Genomic DNA, 24,563 nt, shown 5'->3' with positions numbered 1-24,563 from the left:
GCTGAATTCTGAAGCTGTTTTTATAACCTTTTGAAATCTGTGACCATTAACACCTAACTACTAGCTCACACACTCAATACATGCACATAACTTTAAACACAATAGCACATTTCAACACTGCAGCTGTGATTTCAACTTAGCTTCTGTATTTGATTACACATAGTGTGTCCCTACCTACACACACCTGTTGCGTTGTTTGTGCTGAACTGAGCAAAACTCCATTAACACTGTGACCAAGGACAGCCCACGCTGCCTCACAACACGGTTTTTTTTTGTGCTGTTAAAAACCCAGCAACAAAAACCTCTGCAAAAGGGCTGAGTTGACTCTATCCAGGATGTGTCACTGCATTTAGTGCTAAGGCTAAAAAAGACTTAAAGAAAAATAAACAAAATAAAAGGTACCTGAGAAAGTTATATAAATGTTTTGTATATCTTATTAAAACCTAAAAAATATATTATTATTATAAATATTTGATATTTTGAAACCAGCATTGTATAGTACACGGAGCTGATCATCCACGTATTGCTCCGAATGATCAAGAGCAAAATTAAAAACCCCTCAGATGAAAGTACTGTTAGTCAAATATACTGCTTTCAGCTACAGGTGGCATTTATGTGCCAACAGGCAGTGAAGTAAATGAATACTGCTACACACAAGGAATCCAACTTCATGGACGTAAAGAGACATACAAATATTTTGAAAACTGTATCCATAAATGTCCTTTGACTAAATAAAAGTATTCAATGATACATAAAACGTGTCTTGGGAGAAAAGCTGAATACAAACCTCACTTTACACCTTTAATTATACCAACCAACCATGATTAATCAGCAGTGGAGCATCCTGCTGATTGTCAGGCCACATAGATTATTTAATACAGTAAATACTGAATGGAGCAGTCAGCAGATGGTATTCAGAGAGATCACTGGAAGTACAAGTAAACGGTCTGCCAACGCAGGCTGGTTTCCTCTCTCTTCCCTCATGTCCTTCTTCTAATCCTCCTTGTCCTCCCAACTGTTTTCCTCCCTTTCCTTTCACTCCAATGTTAGTTAAAGAGACCTCTATGGAGTGACATTACATTACATGTTACTTGTTAGACGCTTTTATCCAAAGCGACTTACATACTCAATACTGTGGGCAATCCCCACAGGAGCAATTTGTCTTGCCCAGGGACACAACGACATGCTGACTGCGGGGTTTGAACCTGTGACCCCCTGATCCCAACACCAAGGCTCTATCCACTGCGCCACACGCCTCCCTATATAACTTGAGGACATGTCTGCAGCTTCCTCTGGTTCCACAAAAGGCTTTATAAAACGTGCCTATGCTGTAGTACTCACCTAAACCCTGTTAAAACCTATTTTGATGGATACGTGGATTCTTCTTTAAGATTGAGGCTGTTGTATTTTTCACAAGTAAGGAAGCCTATATATATTTGGGGATTTTGGGCTATGAAAAATGAGTCATGCAAACATGACAGTTCATAGTTTATAGTGGTCCACGTAAACTGGTCTTAACATGTATGAACCGCAGGCTGTCGTGCTGCACTTGCTAACCCAAACGCCACATCTAATTGGCTAATGGTTAGCTGTCAGATGACTCACTCTCTATTTCTCTCAAATACACACACAAACCCGCAAACAATGACGCACACAAATTAGCAATGAATCCTCTGTTAGCATTTACAGATGCTCAACTAGTCCGAAATAATTAGAGACCAACAAACAAACAAAAGTGTGTGTGTGTGTGTGTGTGTGTGTGTGTGTGTGTGTGTGTGTGTGTGTGTGTGTGTGTGTGTGCGTGTGTGTGCATGGACATCCTGTGTGTGTGTGGGCAGACAGTGAGGTGGAGTTGTCGTGCTGGGCAGAACATATCTGAATATTCATAACCAAACATCTATAAGCCTGTGCACACACTCACTCAGGTGAGCACTGAATTCCCCATGAGATGTAAACAATATAACAAAATAAAGATAATGGCATACAGCTGAGGAGTGCAGCATGAGGTGGGGAGGAAAGGGAGAAAGACGTGAGGTAGATGGAGACATCGAGAGGAAAGACACAATGGCAGAGAGAGGAAGAGAAAGAGTGTTAGGCAGGAGACTCTGTGTGGGTTGACTTTCTCTCTCTCTCGGGTGCTATGGTAACATACAGAGCTGCAGCTAATCATAGGAGAGGAGAAAGAGGAAAGGAGAGGAGAGAAAGACACAAGAGAGGGACGAGTGGGAAGGGGTGAGAAAGGATGGAAAGGAGAGGTGAGAGGGGAAGTTGAGTGAAATGAGAGAGAGGAAAGGATTGGGGATGAGAATCAATCTGTACATTTGATTTGCCATGTTTGCTATCAAATATGAGGAAAAAGGAAATGTAACAAAACAAACAGACATGAGAAGAAAGGAGACAAACCAGAAAGGAAAGGAGACATGATGAGGAAACAAAAGAGGGGATGTAGAAGACAACATGAACAGAAAGAAAAGGAGAGGAGAGAGGAGGTGAGGAAACTAGAAGGGGGGTAAAGAAGGACTCAAAGGAAAACAGAAGGAAGGAAAGAAAGACACAAAAGGAAAGGCCATCACAAAGGGAATACCAACATTAATGGGGGAGAGGAGGAGTAAGGATTTCATAAATCTTATCTTAAACCAAAATAAAGATGATGGATTGATAAGTGGTTTTCCAAGCCATAAATTCAAAAGACGAACATGTAAGAGCTCCTAAGATCATTCAGTACTGATTTATTTCCAAATGAAGACATGTCTAACAGCTTTAAGTACATTTTGAAACTAGACCATACTGTATCACAAAAAGGAAATACAGGTTTTAGCCATGGCAGCGGCAGAAATAGGAAATATATCAAGATGGATTGTCATGAAATGTGATGCGGCCTGTCTGTATCTCGTCGTTATAGGTTGGTTTTCTGCTGGCAGATATAAGACGCAGAGGCACACGTCAGGTAGATTTCCACCTCTGCTGCTTTATTTTTAGATCTTCGGTGAAGTGTTTTGATGGCTTGTCCTGATACAAAATGTATTGATTCTGAACAGACAGCGTTTAATTGTCTCCACCGTCACCAATCGTCCATCACAAGAGGAATTGCTATTTAACCAGCATACAGTTAGACTATTTAATATGTGATGCTCAACAGTTTCCTTTCCCCCCCAATATATCTTTCCTCTAGATCAGTTATATATTAATTGTTCAATATTAGAAACTGTTTGTAGGCGGACTTCTGGTTTGTTTGTTGTTATGACATTTGAAAAATAAAAATAATCAGAAAGGCTGTAAACACAACAGTCCTTTGTTCCAGAGCCTGTTGTATTATGTCCGCTCTGGAGTACAATTAGCACAAAATGACTCACAACAGGATTCAGCCTCATGAAGTAAGGTGAGCATGTTGTCCCGTGATGGAGAGGCACATGCAATAAGCAGCAGACATCAATTAAGGACACACACTACTCAACTTTACTTTAGTATTAATGCTTTGCAATGATATGTTGTCTGCAGGGGTGGACACAAAATGTGTTCAAAGATGCCTATAGGCAAAGATAATTTCATATATGCGAGATTGATCACTTTTTCATTCAGAGGGAATTTCTCTTGTCTCAGGCAATGCTTATCTGAAGCTGCAAGGGAGACAGAGATGATGGGTTTTTGTTGGGGAATCACGGGTTAAAATGCCTTTATATTGTTAATCATAGTTTAAAGCTTGTAGTTGAACTCTGTTATGTGTCAGATGAGGTAAATATCCCCGTCTTTCTCACCATTTCAAAATCCTACTGGGAATGATGCAACCATACAGTAACTACACAGATAGACAAGAAACACACACACATCAGACTATGTAAGAAATATCTTTCGACACTGCATTCACGACCAGAAGTTGTTTTCTAACTCTCCGCTTGTATGTCAGTTAATAGGTCAGGATTCCCCAGTTGAAACTGGACCTACTTTAATTTGATTTGTTTACATCCTGTATGTTGTCTCTTATTCTAACTACACCTCTCTTAGGGTTTTTCCAGTGCTTGCAACTTGCTGATCCCCATAAGTGTATTAGATCCATAAAAGGGTTTATTGTCCCTTCATAACAGTTGCAAGAGTGAGTGAGGTGTCAGTGAAGCTCTTGTCTCAGTTTATGCCTTTAGTGTCTGTATCCTCAAATCATAAATCATGCTGTTTTCTCTCAAGTCAATCGGTTTTGATCAACAGTTACTGCTGTTTCAAACTGCAATAGTCCCACAATTACTCCATAACAAACACAACATACAACACTAAGTATTTTGAGAACCCTTAAATAGCCTTTGTACAAATGGATAAGTTCCATCCCATTTTAAACAAAGAGGAATACTGGAAATGACTTAAAAATTCCCAAATAGGCCTGTTTCACACCAACCAAACCGCTAAGGTATTGCTAATAACATAACAATGCTACATAAGCTGCCCATTAAGCTAATTGGTAATCTTATTTTTCTTCACTTCTGCATGTATCATAAAACATATATAATGTCAGAGTGATGTCAATAGAGCTGTTGAACCACTTGTTTTTGGCAGAGACATGTCTCATAACTCCTGAGAGGTCTAATCAGCCAAAAGTGAACACACCTGTGTACCAATGTAAGTTGTCCTCAGCACTAGAATCATATCCCTCCTCCTAATGAAGAGCTAGTCCCTGACCTCCAGTTTCAATCAGAGCACAACCTGCCCAGAGACTCTTTTCAGAAATCGTCAATCTTCAAACTGACAGTTCTCCAACAAAGAGAGGAAGGACAGTTTACCCTTTGTAATTACTGAGGATTTATCAGGGACATGTTGCATTCATGATTACTGATGTGACTTATGGTGGGATGATTCTTTTTTGTAGATTTGTGGGATGATATCAGCTGTCAGCTGCAGTTACAAACAACACAATTACTCCTCAGGCACATAGATCAAATGAAAATACCCTCAACTTAGTAGTTAAAATATCCCAAACTGCTTCACAGTCTATTGACACAGCCCAGCTTGACACCATCATTTCCTATTAGCAATTAAACTGCTGAAGCCAAATAAGGACGTTCAATAAGCACATGTTGCCAGGCAACTATATGCTGACTATTGGATGATATTGCTTAGCAACTACAATTGTTTGTAGGATGTTAAAACTAAAGAGTGCTGCATGAGTGTGATATGGTTGGGGATACACATATACTGTATAAAAGAAAAGGCAGTAGTCACCACAACGTCTCCTATTGGTTTGTGGACAGCGGTTTTGAAGCCACCATCTTGGCTTTTTGGAATTAGAAGAAGTGACACGAGAGGGTGTAGCATTTATAGGCAAAGACAATGTTACAATTATCTTTAATATACTAAATATATTACACTATGAAAATGTTCAAGTTGTAAGACGAGAACATGGAGAGCACCCAAACTGGAAAATGCTGTGGTACACCCCTAAAGCATATCCGGCTTTATTGTCTATTTTACTCTAGTCAAGACAAAAATATTGTAAAGAATATGTTTACTGAGGCAACAAATGAAGTGAGGAGTAGGATCATTCTCTCATAGACTTCTATACAATCAAAAAGATTGTTAGAAAGGAGGCATGTTCAGGGCACTTCCGCATTGGATTTACTTTTCAGGCTGAAGCCTGTAGGAGTCATCGTGTCAAAAATGCTTGAGAAAGACTGTGAAACTCAGAAACAAAAACCCACCACATCCTCCACACAGGAATCTGCTCAGAGGGAATCCATATACCACAGCATAGGATTCACACATTAGATGAAAACACTGCATTACATAATGTGTTCTTCATCTGCTTGTTCCAACATTGACATTTTTTCATTTGCTGCACCACTACATCTGAATTATCTAGATGTGAAGGTGCATTATTTTTAAACATGTAAATGTATAAAATGATGCACAAGCAACCCTATTTTACAGTGAAATAAAGGGTATTGTTTTGATACAGGATTTGTTAATTATTTTAACACTTAAAAATGTATTCTGAAAGTATAAATTGGCCCAGATAAAAAATTGAAGGTTTTTGTTGCCAGCAGGCAATTAGCTTATACAACAGTGGGAACAGCTATCCTAGCTATCCTGTTCATACATTGGTTTTAGCTTCATATTTAGAATGTACACAGGACATTTAAATCATGCATCTCCTCATTTTAAGGCAAAACTGGATTTGGCATACAGTTTAGTTAAAATTGGGTTTAATTGAGGGATTAGAAATGCATTTTCTCAGTCTGGGCACTCAAGAACAAATGTGTGTGACTGTTTATGATTGGATTGGGAATAATACACATTTCTTCTATATTTTATTTCCTGTGGGAGATGTCAGAAACATTCCATAGCCCCAGTATGAGCGCACTATTGATTTAATATTGTTTCAATTATAAGATGTCTCATCGTAGTATTCAGACATGTTATTTCAGCATACGCTTGCAATTGAATTTGCTATTAATTAGTTTAGCATCTCCTGCTGACACCGTGCAACAGACCTTTTGTCACTGATACACTGTCTTGCTGTGATCTTTCAGGCTGTGCTGAAACATGATTGAAACCTTTACCAGTCAGCCCAGTCAGGAGAGATTTGAGGCTTACCAGGATTTAAGGATTTAATCACTATGTGACTGTGCACTTGGCTAGAAGAATCTCTTAGCTGTGGGGCATCCCAGTGAATCCGTGGGCTCAGGTGAATACCATGTACTTGTGATGTTGTGGGCTCAAATCTGGCTCCTAGTCTCCCCCCCTCCCCTTTCTCTGCTCTTCATGCAGTCTAATGAAGCTGAACGGATCCCAACGCTTTGCATCTGACAGAGCTGTGAAGATGAGATGTTACCTCCTACGCAGGCAGGCAGGCAGTAGCTTGAGAGACCTGAACACCTCTGACTGTAGCTGCTGTAATGCTATGGAATATCTTAATATCTCTCACTGATAGCAAACCGGAAAACCTGCAGCCTCTATCTGAGCTGCTAGCTAAACTGATTTATTCTGTAGATTTATATCTGAAGCGATAGTCTGAATCCTTGTGTGGACTGATAGCAGAACTTTAGTCGCTGTTAGGCTTCATAAATATGTTAACTGTATACAGAATCCATTTGGTTTACCTACGACAAATTCAGAAATCCTGAAGGCTGCCATGTTGGTCAGTTATCTTCCAGTTGACAAGATGGAGCAGAGTTTTGTGAGCAGAGTGAGTCAGTTACATCAAGATGGTTGGAAGTGTGTCGAACATGGGCAGGGGGAGCACGACATCCTTTTCAAAAACACATGTTCAACAAGGCTGTTCTATCTATGCACACGTTTAAGATCTATAAAACATGACATACTGATGAGGACTTTGATGATAAGCATAACCCAATTAATGAAAAGTATATCAGGGAATTGTACTGCTGTATCCAGGATTCAACTGGTCAAATAAGTCAGGAAATGTCACATCTAATTTACTAAATTAAATGTTTCTGAATATTATTTGTTGTATTCATTTGTATGAATTGTATCCAACTACATTAGGATCTAAATGTTTGAATATTCATCCAAAGACTTCACTACACTGCCGAAAATACAACATTCCTTTCTTTTGGTTTGTTAAGGTTTTTCTGTAAATATGTGTGTCACCACAGACAGTTCAGGGCTTGGATTTTTTTTAAATGCCCATTTATTTTTGTTCAAGAGACAGAGACAGATTTGTGATTGTTCACATTTAAGGAGCAAGAACAATGAAAATAGCCTTTTGGATTAAAAAAAATGCATAAAAATATCGATTCATTAGGAGTTGTCCATATATTATATTTTCTGTTGATGAAATAATCAGCTACATCTGTTCCACTCTAGATGTATGTGTGAGTGTACAGTATCTACAATATACCAACCGACAACCGAGAGGTGCGATAATAACCCAAAAATGTATTTTTTTTTGTTATGCCTTCACAAAAGCACAAAACCACAATCTGTCATTTTGCATCTGTAACTATATATAACCAAAGGATGGTCTCCATTCAAAGGTCAAATAATACAATGTGTTCCCTTACAGGGTACCTCAGCTGTCAAAATCTCTTTGTCCCTGAATGACATTTTTAGATATCGGGTCAGATTTTATCCCTAGTTCAACCCCTAAATCCCAAATCCCAGCATTATAACAAAACAAAAGACTTCCAGCAGATACAACTTTTCACACCTGATTTAAAACATCCTAAAAGTGTTCGAGGCAATCTCAGGTGGTCGGCCAGAAGACTCTCTGCATGAGAGCGGCCGAGCAGAAAGCCAAGTCACCTGATGTGCACAGATAAATCCTGAGGGCGATTTCAATCCAACACACAACATGTGTCTTGTCTCATTTTATAATCCTTTAGATTGTAACACACAAGAAGAGTTGTTCAGCTGCCCACTTGTTAGCTCTGACATCTGTCACACTAATACATTGCTGTAAATCCTGTGACATTCAGTGACATACACATGCAGATTGATGGATTCCTCCACACTAAGAACAGCCTCTACGTCTATAGGTTACAGTAGAAGACACAGAGTTTCCAAATGTCCAAGGCAATGAAGCTTTTCTGAACTAGTGACAGCATGATGCTGCACAGCCCTGATACTGGAGTAGAGATGGAGCATTATGTAATTAATACTCCCCCTCCTATGCAGATACAGTAGGCAAGCCCAGAAATCCTTGCCTCAGCTGTAACTTTAGCCACGAAATGACTGACAAAGCCCTTATGTAGGGTGTCATTTTAATCACTGAGGCTCCTATAATTCCATATAGACCAGCAGCTCTTGACTCAGCTAAAGCCTTTGCATACTGTAAAACAGGCATATACAGTAACCTCCTCTACAGCCACGCAGCATGCAGAAAACCTTTTCTGTACAACCCACACATATTTTCATCTGATGTAAAATAACAAATGTACCTTTTATCCCATAATTCCCAACACAGGTGACTGTTAAAGACAAGACAGAGAAAAGTGATGAGGGGCTTCTCTTACCAACAAATCCCCCCTTCTTCAGGAATCTGTTCCTCTCCCTTCAGCCGGCTTGCTCCAGCGCTCCAGCTTTCATCTTTCCGGTGAAGAGAGCGAAGGACTTTAAATAATTAGCATTCCTCGTGCTCTGGTGTTTTTCTCTCTGTCTCCTCCAGATCTCTCCACAGTCTCCGAGGGCGGAAACAGGAGCATCGGTGATACACTGCCGTGCGCTCCGCTGCAGGAGGCTGAACGTCAATCAAACAGGTAACCTAGGGAACCGCTGGGCCCGCCTACACTACACTACCCCCACCCCCTACAGCCGGCCGCTGATTGGTCGGATGACGGAGAACCAGAAGTCCTCGCAGATCCACAGATGGTACAGAGCTGAGGTGGGATCATGCACAGAGCCAAACAAACAGTAGTGGATTGCGGTACTGTCTCTCTCTCTCTCTCTCTGACTTCAGAGCCGACCGCTTTATTTTACAGTTGCTTAGCAACAGACTGGCATGTGTGAGTGTGAGTTGCAGAACAGGGGAAGAGATGTGGGAGAGAAAGGAGTTCAAGTCCTCAACTCTCTCTCCCTGTTTCTCTCTCTGTCAGAGGTGTGGATGGATGTTTAATATTTCAGCTCTCAGCAGCAGTGTGTCTCAGTGTCATGGAGGCTGCTGTTGCATCAGAGCAGACTCATGGAGGGTAAATTAAATCAAGCACTGAGAGTCAGTTATTAGGGGAAGCCTTAGATGGAAGGAGGTGATTGACAAAGTTGTAAAGGAACAACAATAATTTCAACTGCAGAAAAGTATCAAAATATCAGAAGGAACTTCCTAAGCTATACTCCTGCAACAAGACCCACTTATCTGCCGATCATACAATGTGCAATATGAACAAAACAGTCATATTTTCACAAAGCCTGAAAACACTACTTCCCTTTAAACCTAACCCACACTCCTTCCAAGCAAATATACATATTGTTTGGTGCATGTCACATCCTGACTCAATAATTAGATAAACATTACACAGAAAGTACATTGGTCCAGTGAGTTATAGTTGTAGATACATCTGGGATCCATGTAAGACATCTCACTCGATACAGATATTTCAATAAAGACAACTAGAGACACAAATCTGTCTACTGCAGTGATGAAGTTGCCACAACCTTCAGTTTAACAGTAAAGCTTATTTTACACACAACTGTCAGCAGGGGGCACCAGTTTCACTCTTAGGTAAATTAAGACACTTGTATTGAGTTTCTATGGTGGCCCTGAAGTGCAAGTCAAAACAGCATTTCAGGAAACACCACAGCATTTCAGAAAACACCACAGCATTTCAGAAAACACCACAGCATTTCAGGAAACACCACAGCATTTCAGAAAACACTACGCAGGGATCACCAACTACATTTGTCCAAGGGCCAAAATTGCTAGTGGAGCATGCTCAGGTACTGCGGAGCACATAAAGCTTAGCAGACTCTTCACGCTAACGAAGGATCACTTCTAGGCTACTGTCCCGCAGCTGCTGTCTCTCTATAAGCCCCGCCCCCTCTCCAGCGCGTCTTGTTTGAATGACAGGAGTAAACACAGCTGACAGCCGCGGTGAAACCTGAAACTCGAGCGATTAGAGCGATGCGAATATTTGGGGCTTATATCCATGTAAATACTATGGTGGACTACAACAAAATGAAGATATTTTACCGTGATTTAATTGTAATACACGTTTCAAAATGATGCCGAAGTAACAACGGAGGGTCCTTCTCAGGTCGATTAAATGGAATCCTTGCGTCCCTCACTTGCGTCGTTTCCCTGCGTTTAGTCCCTCCCACCAGGGAAGCATGGAGAGACGCAAGGAAACCACGAGAAGCAGGGAAATGAGTTTTAAGAGCAATGGGACGTCCTTTCCTCCGGAGCGTCACGTGAAGCGACGTCCGTTTGTGATGACGCCGCACAGCTGTTCGTCTGACAGCAGCTCTGTCCCCGTTATTTTCACAAACACCCCCGCCTCTGTTAGTACACATTTACTGACACAAACATTTGTATCATCTGTTGTAGACCCAAATACATTAAATAAAATAAGAACTCATTCTCAAAAAAGATAAACGCCATTCTTAAAATGTAAAACCAACAATAGTTGGATTAATATTGATTAGAGTGCACAATAGAAATAAAATAATTCAGAGAAGAAAAAGAGATATGTTATCTATCAAAACCCAGTTAGATTAACATTCATTGGATTGCACACTTAGTTTGTTTGTGTGGATATGTAGCAAATTAACATTTTAAATAGCACTTAATGACTGACTGAATGGAAATGACAGTAAATGAAAATGTAAAACGAAAAAGCGATCATGAAAATGTTTCCAATAAATGAATAAAATAATTTTTGACCACTTTGTTGTTCAGATATATCACATATTTGTAACTGAATGATGCATTCATTGAAACAAAACACAGTATAAACTGAGGAGTGAGTCCCGTGAGTTTCATGTGTTTTCTTCACTCCGCTGGGAAACTGCTCTCATGTCAAGAATCAACAGATCAGTGCATGCGCTGCATCGTCCAATCAGTGAGCGATACACAGTAAGGGGGCGGGGAGAGTATCTGAGGATTTCACCGGAGGATGGTCTGGTGGTTCCTCGGTTATCGCTCCTCCATTATCGCTCCTCGCTCCTCGGTCCTCCGGCAGAAATAAGAGCCATGGGACGCTACTCAAGATGGCGCAGACAAATCAACTTCCGGTGATACCGAGGACCGAGGACCGAGGAAATGAAAATAGTCGACCTGAGAAGGACCCATAGCTTACTGATACCAGTTAGTAAAAACTATGAATTAATGCTGTGACAAGTCTGCAGACAAGACGGCAGGCGAAAAACCTTTTAAAATGCATGTTTTCTGAATGGAGATCGGATCGATCAGGATAAACCAACCTGTAGCTGCTCCGTCCAAACAACATGATACAGACATAAATAAAGCAGCGACTGTATTCACCATGACATAGACAGTCTGTCTGTGGTTTGTTAATATTTAACTTTTGTCCAGTTTCTGAACAGATATGAGGAGCTGTGAGCTCTGTGTGCTAACAGGGCTGATGTTGCGGGACATGTTGTGCTGGCTCTGTCCAATCACAAACAAGAAGTGTTCTCCCTAAAGGAATACCCTTTCCGTATAAGTTGAAATGCTGTGTTGTTTTGTGAAATGCTGTGGTGTTTTCTGAAATGCTGTGGTGTTTTCTGAAATGCTGTAGTGTTTTCTAAAATGCTGTAGTGTTTTGTGAAATGCTGTAGTGTTTTGTGAAATGCTGTAGTGTTTTCTGAAATGCTGTAGTGTTTTCTGAAATGCTGTAGTGTATTGTGAAATGCTGCGGCGTTTCCTGAAATGCTGTGGTGTTTCCTGAAATGCTGTGTTGACTTGCACTTCAGGGCCACCGTAGAGTTCAACCCAAAATATATCATTGATATTTAGGAGTGTTCTCTTTAACAAATGCTGAAAGAAAAATTAGCTGAAGTACATCTCAAATTGAGTTGAATTTGCCACACTGTGACTGTTATTATACTAGTTCAGTGTGATTCACTGCTAACATCCCATATTGTGGGGTCACATTCACACATTGCAATGTCCATGAGACAATTGTGTCATACTTTTGTGATGTGAGTGGCATGAGCGAGACAAAAGTTGGCGTTCTAGATCCAAACACATTTATAAATTCTCTAAGAAGCAGCTAGATGTGAGGAAACCCTCTCAAAGGAGATGACCTGCTAGAAGCTGTCCTAGAGTCCTGTGCTAAAAACCTGCGCAGCCAGACTTTCCATTACAGGCCTGCTCTCTGACCGCAGCTTGGTGTGAGTTGTGTGGGGGTGGGGGGGGGGGGATGTACTCACTGAGGTCTTTCACTGATGACGCTGTGGAGCCAGGCGTCCTCTGGACAGCTGCAGCCAGCCTCTGAGTGCTCATTCGAGGGTGAGAAAACATCAGGCGGTCTGAGAATTTAAAAAAAGGCATGTTATGAATATTCTAATGGGTAGAAGAAAACATATGGGCTGTGTTAGCTAAATGTGGTTTGAGTACAGAGTGCAGTAACTGAGAGCTTTTTTACTGTTTTTTTCTCCAGACAGAAGCTCACAGCACTTGGCCCCCAGTTTTACTGTTAAAGTAGGCTGGATTTTGGAGGAAAAGGACTCGTTTAAAAAGCACTTTCCTTAACTATAGACAATTAATTTACTTCTAAAATAGGCAGGATTGTACATTTTGAAAATCTCACACACCCTTAAAACAAAGTGGCATGGCGACAGTAAGCAACAAACACACAGCAGTAACGCAGTGGTTAGAGAACAAACCAAACCTTTTTTACAACCTTTAAGTGAGCCAACACACTTTTCTTTTTATTATCTGTACCGTATTTCAGTGTATTATTGCTATTGGTCTAATATTCAATATTTTTCCTTTTTAGTTACCACCAGATCTGATCCCAGATGGAAATAGAGCTGATCTGTGTTTCCCTCCTCTGGGCTGCTTAACAAACACAAAGCACAGTTCTGCATGAAGAGCAATAGGACACCTTTATGTCCAAAGATGCAGCTCTAAACTTATCACGAGAGACACGCCTGGATGTATGGAGCCTAAACACACAGGTGAACTTGGTTTCCACAAGGTACATAGGTTATACTGATCTAGTTAAGAAGAGTAAGGACTGAGCATGTGGAATAAGTTAAAGAGGGAAAACAAAAGATGGAATTTGTGATCAAAGTGAGTTAAAATGCCACAGAGGTCTCATCATTTTTATATGCACATTACACTTTATTACACTGTAAAGGTTTTAAAAAATAAAGTCACAAACTTCTCATAAAGCTGAGAGTTGTTTTTAAAGGTCAGCTTGGCATGTCGATAGGTCAAAAAAGGGAAGAATTAAAGAGAAAACAAAGGAGGGGAATAATAAAAAGGACGACAATCATTATGCACTAGAGTTAACAGAATGAATAAGTGTGTTTGCTTTACAAATGGTTTCAGATTCTTGCACAATTTCTTTCTGTTGCATTATTGAATTGCACATGTTCTTCTGGTGTGCAATTATTAAAAGGGCATCTCTGTCTATGCAATTAAGAAATGGGTGCAGTGCAAAATGCTACATGCAGCTGAGAGGTCAACAAAGGCAGATGTGTGTTGATGCCAAACCAAAATCAACAATATAGGAGGATAAAAGGCAAGCAGTCAGACACAGAGTGCCGCTCAGTAAGGTCTTACACGTGAGGTATAACTGAACCACACTTCAACTCTCGTGCGCTAAAACCCATCTAAATCTGAATGACTAAACCATAATTTATCCACTGTTAACTCCCACACAGCCATTATATGTTTACCTAAGATAATTCTCAAGAACCCAACAGGGAATAAGGTGTAAGGGCAACGCTTTATGCATACTGTTCACGTTTAATTTAAGTGTCACTTACCGAGCACTGCAGGAGATTGTATAGCCTTTGATTAAAAATTCATGTATGCATATCATTATATCATTATGTCAGTCAGGACACATTGAGAGAGCAACTTCAAATAGGGTATAAGAGGGAATTGTATTGTATTCAATCGGATTATTTAAAAAAAAACGTATATACCATGAATTGGGTTACTGAGATAGTGAGAACAGGAGAAGATTAAGAAAATAATGATGGATATTATTATTTGGATGTGGCATTAAAAAAAGGACTGCTTTTGTGTTGCTCTAAGATGAATATTCATTTGAACAAGTTTTTTTTCCTAGCTGCTGGATGACTCATCAACCCTGTTTTCCATTATGCCTGGGTATCCCTCATGACAACATTTCCTATTTTAAGGTTGATTAGGCTGGAAAACTTTCCATAGATGTCGCAATAGGATTTAATTTAGATGGTTAACCGTGTTTTTTGTTATATTTTTGTGCAAGAGATCACTGTACCCGCTAAAAAGCCAGATCAATGCAAGAAAAAAAAAGTGACAGCTATGAGCCGATAAAGTGCGTAAGTACATCCCCCACATTTGCTGGTCCAACTCGCAAAAGCAGTTTATTTATGTAAATATGAATTAGTTCTACTGAGGTTGCGTAAATCTGGTCCCTGATATTGTGGCACAAATTGTGATTGACCTGCAGACAGAAGGCCAAAAAGCCCAATTAATGAAAGCCAGTGAGGACAAAAAGAACTGAAAGACTGATGAGATATTGTAAAAACATAAGATATGTAGTGCCTGTCACCGTAACTCTGTCAATACAGCTGTGCTCAGAGGATAGAGATTACTCAACTTCAACTAAAAAAAGTGTATTTTTATTAGATTCTGGTCTAAAATGTATTTTCACATCATCAGTGTTACCTTGCTGAAAGGAAAACACACCCCACATTGGAAGTTGTTTTCGAAATTGCTATACACTACAGACTTATGGTATCAAACTGAGGGTGAAATACCTTTTTGGCCACATCATTGTTCTCTCGTCCTGGGGTGAAGCCTTTTCAGCGGGGTCTGAGCTGACCCAGAATCTGCAGGAGGGGATCCTCAGGAGGCAGCTGGTCAGAGAGCAACACCAGAGCTATGACGGTTGGAAATTTCTCACAAATAAAACCTCTTTTATTATCCGACTGTGAAAAGCTGACTGTTAAAGCTGATGTGATTTGTCAAAATGAACAAGTGCAGTAGAAATTCCTTGAAGTGTTAACATAAAAAGAAGTAATGAAATCACCATCCCCCAACATTGAAGTCATTTAGGATATTAAATGTTAAAAATAGTGTAGTTTCTACGAAGCCTCCTAATAAAACGTTTACATTGTGATATATGCTGTTCTTGGAATGAAAGTCTATGAATAATGTGGTTATTGTTTGTTGTTAAATATGTTGCTTATATGTTGTGATTCTGACACTGTACCCAAAATGAAGTTTGGGTGGTTGTCTTCTTGTTTTTGTGTGTTCATCAGCAGAGGACTGACCTTGAGCTGATTCAGAGGGAGAGCTTCCTGCAGATTTACGGCAGAGAGATGGAGCCCAGGCCCATGAGAGACCCTCCTCCGCCTCCCCCACAGCTACTCCCACTCCAGCTGAAGACTCACATTCATGCACCTCTTTCACTAGTACATCTGTTACAGTTGTAGTTCAAAAATTACTTTCCAAAAGAACACAGCAGATAAGGGCAACTCATACATTCTGGTTAATATCTCCAGGTAATTTGACAGTGTTTGTGTGACGGTGATACAGATGATGTACCTCTGTATGTTCCTCAGCTTCAGCCAGATCCTTCTCCTCTCCACTAGGAACATGCATGTTGGACACCCATGCCGTTACTTGTACAGTATATTCCGATCCTCCCAAATACCCCATAATCATATTTTGGTTAAAAAAAATGGTGTCTCCATCATATTGAATAATCTTCTGATCCGGCAAAGTTTCAGCCAATTTAGCGTTCTTGAAATTAAGTCGAGTCCTCTTGGTTTTAAGAGCTGTTTTTGTGGTTTTCCACAACCTAAGGCTTGGGGAAGATGTTTCTCAAAGGGTGCTGCGCCTGATGGTAGCTCACCCCTGGAGGTGAATTAATGCTGTGGTTCTCAAAAGCAACTTTATAGAACTTTTACTTTTTAAAATAAAACTGCACCTGCAAAGGTTATTACAATGATTGCACTAACTAGCAGAGTTGATCATGAAACTATCTGAGATTATCAAGCAACCCTGACATCCCAATCTGCTATGATTGCAATGTTAAACCACAGGTCTCATTGTCCCATTATCAAAATTGATGTTTTAACATTTTATGATTTTCTGTAAACCAACAGCTGCACAGTGGCCACTGGAGGGTGTCAGTGCGCACTCTGCCCAGATCAACTCAGGTCCTCAGTTCAACACCAGTAAACAGCAGATTAGCTTTTATGACTTGTTTTATCTAGGAAGAAATCCAAGTGGGGTTTGCTGGCTTATGCAGTGTTCGGTAGAGTAAAGCAAGGAAGTATATGACAAACCAGATTGTATGCGTGTTTCTGTAAAATTGAGGGGGGAACCTGGAGCTGTGTGTACATCTGGTTACAAGACGGAGATGTTAGACTCGGCCAAACACCATCACTAAATATTTAGTTGTGGTAGGATATGAACACTATAAGGGAACAAACCTTTAGAGAAACTAATGACCATCATTGCACTGAAGTATTTATTATTGAAACACTGGGGGCTCAACAGAACAAAAACAATTCTTAAATGTCATGCAGTTTGTTTACCTTGCGTCTTGTCACCAGCTTCTTCACATCCTGTTTGTCCACATAGAAGCAACACTGCCAGTTTCAGTTACACAGCCCACAGGAGTGGAGTATCTGCCCCCTTAAGTCCTGCACCAATCACCAAGACCCTCCACCAAAAGAGACCAGTCAGGGTTGAACACTAAAATACAGTAAAACATCTCTACATCAGGACACAACACATGATCATTTGTGAAGGTTTATACGAGGGCTCTGATCTTCATCTGCTAAAGACAAAGACATTTACTTTCCTTTTGTTGGAATTCAAATCAAGTTGAGCAAGATTAAAGGTGCAGCAGCAAACGATTGAAGCATGATAAAAAAAAAAAGTTCCAGTAAAGCTAAAAATAAAAAGCCAATAACAAAATTACATATGCAAATTTTTTATTCATTTTTACTACAAGTATACAAAACTGGACAGACAAATCTATGAAAATGGATCTTATTTACAGAAACAAAAGTGTTGAAGGTTTGAGGGGCTGGACAGGCATGCTGTGCTGGTTTCAGAGATCAGGAAAGAGACGAGAATGTCACGCTGAAGACCCCACAGCGGCCGACGAGCTGGCAGGCTACAGGACACAAGAACACATTAAGTTATTATCACAAAGGCAAGGCTGAGCGAGCCGCCTGCTCATCTCAAGAAAAGTTGCAGACTGCTGGTGTGTCTGCAGTTTTGCCAAGCTTGTAAAAAAGACTTCAGACAGACTTTCCATTTGTTTCAGTAAAAAGACAGTTCCACAGATGTGTGAACTTAAGAGTAATGAAAATAGGAAGGTTTGAAGCTTGTCCAACAGCTAAAGACAACCACAGTAACAGCCAATGCTGCATGTCCACTTACAAATGCCCTGTGGAAGAACACTATTGTATTTGGCTTCCATTACAGTAAAAAAACAAGTTACTTAAAAAGTAACTTTGGGGGGGAAACAGCCCATCTTAACTTATTTTGCAGAAAGACAGACAACCAGCAAGGGTCAAAGACAAACATTTTCCCCAATGCAATGGTTTCATCATGTATGACCACCCATATGAGTCAAGTCATCAAATTGCCAAGGAATCCTCCCAACTTCCTTGTGGGCTTTTATGTAGTTTTAATAAGCCTTCCATAGAAGCAGACAGCAACATGCCAGCTTTTTCAGATTACTTCATAGTAAGAGGGGGACTGGAACTCCACCAGAAACTATATGAAAGTAGTTATTTTCTGTTCGTGGAGCCATCTCTCATCAAAGCAGGGTAGCAGCGTCACAGCACAAACGTCAAGTTGGAGTGCCGTCTTTGAAACTCATATTAAGACATGAGCCTATCACTCGCCTCCTGTGATTTGCCCTCCTGGACTCCTTTGCCGTTGCTGGCACTAGAGTCACCGCTGCCATTAACTGTGGCTTCCTGTTTCGCTTGTTTAGCATCAGTGTCCTTTACTGGGCTCTCCTCCTCTGGTTTCCTCTGTGATGAAACAAAAAACCGGTGAGAAGGAGGGGAAGAGAAGACTGGAAGCTACTGTGAAGAGGGAAACCAAATATGGATATGTCAAGGTCAAACACCGTGTCATGCACACACACACTAAAATCAAAAGCTTTGTTTACAGAATTAAGCCGTACCGCAACCACATGAACCAACAGAAGTCACCGTTCACACAAAAACCAGAACACACAGGCTAAAGATTGACATGAGCAGAGAGCCATGACATCCCGACAACCAAAGCAGGCAAGCACGTTGACTTTTCAAAATTGAGGGCAGTACATGGCCAGTTTTAACATACAGGTTATTGTTCTGCCAGTCAGATGTCAGGTTTTGATTTTTAAATGATCAAATAGTTTTGTTTCAGAAGGCGGAATGGACTGAAAAATCATGACTGGCCTTTGACATGTCAGAGGTATGAAAGTTGCAGCAATCAAGATGGAATAAAAGTAATACATTTGTGAATACTTGAGCGGAGCTTACCTTTTTCCTGACTAGATGGGAGATGTTTGAGACTGCCTTGGAAGACGAGGCGCTGCCAGACGATTTAACTGGGATCTGAAAAGGAAGAGTTTGGTTTGTTTTAAAAAGAAATGTAGGATCAGTTTTATTTCAGTCAGTAAGCAAAAGCGGTTAAAAGTTTTTAAATGTCCAAGTACTATGTCCTTACCTTGTTGACTGTTGCAAAAGCTGAAGCTGAAGATGATGAAGGGCCACCATTTTCACATGAGAATGCTGATGATGAGGTTGAGGCTCCGCCCTGAAAGAAGTCAGTCGTTAAGCACTGAAAGGCTCGGAGGATTTACACACTGGTAGCTTTAAGGCTTGCAAGCCAAGATGTATAAAAATGCACTCTAACGTTTAAGACTACTTAACTGGTATTCAGACCATTGTCATGTACTCACTAGTGTCTGCTGGATGGCCTGGGAGGCAGCGCTGCCGGTTCTCTGGCTCTCCTTGGCATCCTCCACCTTTTCCTTGATGTCGGGCAGAAGCTGCTTCAGCTCGTCCATCTCATTCTTTTCTTCAGCCGCACCACCTGCTGCGTCGATCGCCTCCTGCAACATGGCTATACACAGACGATGTACGATGAGTACAATAAAACATAACAGGAATACTGCAGACTCACAGCTGCCATCAACTTTTAGAAACAGTGCTGTATTTTTGTGAATAGACTATCAGTAAGCTTATTTTCACTCAACTAAAAATTACAATGATAAAGGACACACGGCTCTGAAAAAAAGCACGTCTGCAGAGAAAGACATCTTACCCAGACGGGTCTCGATGACGTCAACTGAGCTGTTGTAGTGCTGGATGGCCTGGCTGTACTGGTCCATGTAGCACAGTGTGGTGGCGACGTGGTAGTGGGTCTCAGCCAGCAGGCGGCTGTGGGGGGGCAGGTGCTTCAGCTGCAGGGCAAGACACTCCTGGAAGTCATCTAGCGCCTGGGGATAGTTTCCTGGGGAAGGGAGCACATGTGACAATAGGGTCACATTTAGCTGGCTCTGCAGTGGTACTAGTTGCCACTCTAATGGAAAACGACATTTGCTATATGTTCATGTTACTGGTATGTTGAGTTTCTTAAGTGAATGCAATTGTTTTTAACCTGTATATAGTGGTGAAACACTATTGAACCCAAACTTGGTAACAATAATTATAGATAAAACAAAAGTTTGGTGAAGGGCAAAGCCAAAATTCAACAAGCCACGGCAGTATTATTTAAGATGTTCTTTGAGGGGAGGGAAAAGGAAGGCCAACAAGTAAAAGTGACAAGTCCATCCTGGAAATGCTACATGAAACATACCCGATTCAGCACTGACTTCTCCGAGTTTCAGATATGTCTGGGCTGCCATCAGCTGGTCATCTTTGCCTTCCTTTCTGTGGTGGTGAAGAAACTGAATCAACGGCAAGACCACTTTGCCACATTATATAACATCCTAAAAGTCTGACTTTGTATGAAGTGAACTGCTTGAACTCTCATGTACAGTATGAATCTTTCTAGCCACACGTTTCAAATGTTGTGCCATTGTTTTTACTCATTCGCTTCATCCAGCAATGTTGCCCTTACTTTTTGTAGATGACTTTAGCTACTTCCAGCATTTCCCATGCCAACTGCAAATTGCCAACTTCTTCCTCTTCCTGAAAAGAGGAGGGCATATGTCAAAGCAAAATATTCCAAATCATTTCAAAAGAGAAAACAAAGAATGGGAACTTACCTGTCCATTTTGCTCTCCATCATCATCATCATCGTCGTCATCATCATCTGTTGAGCAAGAGGATAATTACAAAGGGCTATAAGCCATTTCCCCAAGTTGTGACTGAAGCTCAAGGCAAATACTTAAGTGTTTTCCAAAGAGTGCATTAGAACTGCTCTAGTGAGTTTCCCCGTCACCTTTTGTAACACCTTAATGTGACCCGTTTTAAATATAATGAAACACCAAGATCGTGCTCCACCCTGCCACACCAAAAGTGCTCTGTAACAGAACATCAACTGCCCTCTGATTCCTCCTCGTCCTGTTCATCCTCTGGCTTGGATTCACCGTTATCTTCTTCCTCTGGCTTTCCATTGGTCTTCTTGTCGTTCTGCTCTCCTGAATCCTTGACACCATTAGCTGCAGTGGATCTTTCTGCCACACCATTGACAGGAGCGCCGGGGCTCTTCTCCACTCCGTTCACTTTTTGAACTGAACTCTTTTCCTTCTCACTCACAGGGGAACTTGATCCATTCACCACACCGTTTTCTTTTTTCACCTCAGGGGTGCCCTTTCCTTCCTCGGACTCCAATTCGATGTCACCTGGCTCAGCCTTTTCCGCCATTGCATCATAAACCTGCTTTCGTAGGTCGTCTCTTGTTTCTTCTGCACACGAATGTCATGTGAAGAATAAGTTTACATTTGATATTCACCATCAAGCTCAGTCAATTTTGACAAACACTTGTCAGAAAGCTTTCAACTCAAGAGGGGAAAAGGAGAGATTGTTACCCCAACGCTACTTTTTTTAAATGTCGTTTGTCTTTTTACTGGCAGTTAACATTGTATTTTATTTGTTTTACTGTATTTGCATGTCAGCTCAGTCTTAACTACCAAACGTAAAGAAACATGTCATTATTAAAACAAACCAATACAAGACTAAACTTCAGGTGATTTCAGATGGAGCCCCCTTTACCTGGCAACCCTTTTTAATAAATACTGACCATCAAGATTGTTGGCACTCTCGATATTTGAGCCGTTCGGCTGATCCTCCTCCTCAGACTCTGCTGGGACTCCCTCTAGGGCATTACCAAGCACACTGTTTTCCATCCTAACCAAATCAAAAAAAGAAAGAGTGTCAAGTCCAGAAATGTCACTTAGAACCTTATTCAACAGTTGGCCAGAGCAATTGGCCTTTGAACTGTCAATGCTGGGGTTACACTTAAGTCTAAAGGTTCCGCCATACAAAAAAAAAAAAAAAGTACATAACATTTAACACAGTGATGCAACAATAATCAAATGTATATCAATGTTCATCAACATGACTTAATATAGTATGGAGTTTTAGAAGGAAGGCCATGCAATGGTCATACCTGGCAAGCTCCAGGAGAGACTTCCCACACAGGAAGAAGGCCTCGCCACACTCCTCTGCCGTGTCCCCATACTTTGCAGCCCTGGCAGATAAACAGAAGTGTTAGGTGGAGTATGTTTGATGGTAGAGCTGGTTGTTATGTAATTAAAAAAAAATATATATATATATATATATATCACAGCAGGAATGCAGTTACAAACTAAGATAACTATTGAGCTAAGGTCAATATTCATGTCAGAGTTAATATACATTTTAAAAGCGTTTATAAACTTCCATTTTCTATTTCATGAACGCATTTAAAAGGTAGGGTAGGTAAGTTTGAGAAACCGGCTCGAGATACACTTTTTGTTATATTCCATGGAATGCTCTTAACATCCCGATCGCAATGAATATCTTAAGTGCTTTGACAAAAAAAATCCATAAAAAAAATGTCATCTGTGGAAGCCAAGACCAATCATTTTAGCCACCCGGCTAAAATAACTGGATGGCCTACCTGCCTGTCAGCCTTCCATCTGTGCACAAACATATCTCGTGCCCTCATTGGTCATGTGCGCGTTCGTGTGTGTTGGAGGGGCTCTGTAAGGAAGTGGCAGATTTTCTCCAGTTGTGTATTTTCAAATTCTAGCGATCTCGAGCCGGTTTCTCAAACTTACCTACCCTACCTTTAATGTATTCATTGCCATCGGGATGTTAAGAGCATTCCATGGAATATAACAAAAAGTGTTTCTGAAGTGAATTACCTACCCTACCTTTAATATATGTAAATTACCAGAAAAGAAAAGAAAAATAGTAAGAGGGAATACTACCACCTATTGGTTTTTAAATAAAGTTGTAAACAGTGTTTTGAAAGTGTGCCATGTTGAGTCAGTCACATTGCCTCGCTATGGATGCACTCACAGCATGCTGCAGGCGTCCTGGAAGACACTGACAGCAGAAACAACATCTCCCATCACTAGATGCCTGTTCCCGGTGCCAATCAGCTTCTTTGCCTCCTCGGCAACGTCCACAGAGCTGCAGGGAGGAAACAGAAACACGTGTATCTAAAGTAGTGCAACGTTGAATAGTGATGTTTAGAGATCGGCGGGACACTCACCTGTCTGCTGCAGCTGCGGCTGAGGAGGAGGAGCACGGCTTCTCCTCCGCACTACAAGAGTCAAATAAGTTCACACTTGAGTTAAGTTAATGCAAATGCAAGCCAACTACCCTTATTCTGAAGTATAACTACAGTCGACACACCTAAACATTACTGTTGACTCTTAATTTCAGCTAAGTCTTGACATGTTAGCTGAGCTTTATTGTTGTTAGCACAGTATGCGTGTTAGCCTACTAGCCTAACACAAGGGTGAAAGTGATGCTTGTTAGCCGCACTTTATGCTACCACTCACTCAATACATTTAACCAGCCACTGAGTGTTAGTAAGCAACCCAAGATGTCATGCAACAACGCAAGGAAGTTAACGTTAACCGTGTTATCAAGCTAAAAGCTACCTAGCTGTGTTTTCCCAGCGTACGGTAGATGTAAGGAAATGAAACGAGTCTTACCTCCCGTAGCATGACGCGGCGGACGTTTCCTCTGGCATTTTTTCAGGACGGTAGGATACACGGTGGAGTGATACAAAACGTACGGTGTGATGGACAGATTTGCCTTCTCTGATGGTCTTTGTTGGCGCGCTTAAATAGAGGAAAGACGGCTCCCTATTTCCGCTTAACTGAGAACGCGGGAGATTGGATTTAAAGGGGCCGCAGCAAGTACCAAGATGCATTCAGGACGCTTCGGGAAAACAACAGAATCGAGAGAGCGGACGGAACACTTGGTGTCAAAGAAAAACATGTTAGCGGTGTACTGATTGGCGCATAACAGTCATCAATAATACCAAGTGCATATTGTGTTTATTTTCTATTCGATCAATACAATTGTATAACAAATGAATTAGGTTGTAGATGCTTTGCCTGAGCTGGTGCCCCTATGTGATCTAGCATATGAGGACCTATATATTATTTTTAAGCATAGATTACTTTGGTGAAATGTCGACTGTGTGATTTCGATGTTGTACTCGTTTATTTATAATGTTATTATTACCAAAATGGTTTGCTCTCATTCTATATGGGCACAAATGCTCAGCCAGACACAGGTGCGATTCCCGCCTGGCCGAATCGCTTAATACATAACACATACACTGTGGACCATGGATGTATAATAAGAACTGGATACAGCGTGGGAGGCGGGGCCTCATTCATTCCTATGAGAGTTGCTCAATCGCGCATGATGACAAAATGGCCCAACTTTTGAGAGAGCGAAACGTCACAGATTACCCGGCATGCCTGAGAAGTACCCGTATGTGCGCTCATAGCGCATGCGCAACTTTAAACATGCCCCCCAAAATG

General features: G+C 40.9%; 2 protein-coding genes across 21 annotated transcripts in view; both read right to left on the bottom strand.

Annotated features, from left to right (window-relative positions):
- lrrc7 (leucine rich repeat containing 7) overlaps positions 1-17,467 on the bottom strand; it is a 120,154-nt gene extending 102,687 nt beyond the window's left edge. For 4 of the 16 annotated variants that reach the window (XM_034146920.1, XM_034146921.1, XM_034146913.1 and 1 more), the window contains exons 1-3: positions 15,874-17,467; positions 15,358-15,456; positions 12,808-12,906 (exon numbers count right to left, since the gene is read on the bottom strand). The gene's annotated coding sequence lies outside the window, so the exon portion shown is untranslated. Of the gene's footprint in view, positions 1-8,957; positions 9,096-12,807; positions 12,907-15,357; positions 15,457-15,873 lie in introns of those variants that run through there. The other 12 variants (XM_034146923.1, XM_034146927.1, XM_034146925.1 and 9 more) reach the window with 9 other exon arrangements.
- A 63-nt stretch (positions 17,468-17,530) lies between these two features.
- On the bottom strand, positions 17,531-23,905 carry nasp (nuclear autoantigenic sperm protein (histone-binding)). Of its 5 annotated transcripts, XM_034146931.1 has the most exons (15): positions 23,721-23,904; positions 23,273-23,323; positions 23,077-23,190; positions 22,181-22,261; positions 21,812-21,918; positions 21,115-21,476; positions 20,835-20,879; positions 20,687-20,757; positions 20,423-20,496; positions 19,889-20,077; positions 19,524-19,687; positions 19,289-19,378; positions 19,102-19,176; positions 18,472-18,603; positions 17,531-17,732 (listed from the first exon to the last, which is right to left on the bottom strand). In XM_034146931.1, the coding sequence occupies exons 1-15, from the start codon at positions 23,756-23,758 to the stop codon at positions 17,694-17,696; spliced, it is 1,632 nt and encodes a 543-aa protein (XP_034002822.1). In that variant the 5' UTR covers positions 23,759-23,904; the 3' UTR covers positions 17,531-17,693. The 5 variants fall into 5 exon arrangements, with proteins under 5 accessions (XP_034002822.1, XP_034002823.1, XP_034002824.1 ...); XM_034146932.1 differs by lacking the exon at positions 18,472-18,603 and having other exon boundaries at positions 23,721-23,905; XM_034146933.1 differs by lacking the exon at positions 21,115-21,476 and having other exon boundaries at positions 20,835-20,881; positions 23,721-23,902.
- Positions 23,906-24,563: the final 658 nt, after the last annotated feature.

Source organism: Trematomus bernacchii, unplaced genomic scaffold (assembly GCF_902827165.1).
Source record: "Trematomus bernacchii unplaced genomic scaffold, fTreBer1.1, whole genome shotgun sequence".
Lineage (NCBI taxonomy): Eukaryota > Metazoa > Chordata > Actinopteri > Perciformes > Nototheniidae > Trematomus > Trematomus bernacchii.
The sequence above is the reverse complement of the archived record's forward strand: the minus strand, read 5'-3'. Positions and strand labels throughout refer to the sequence as shown.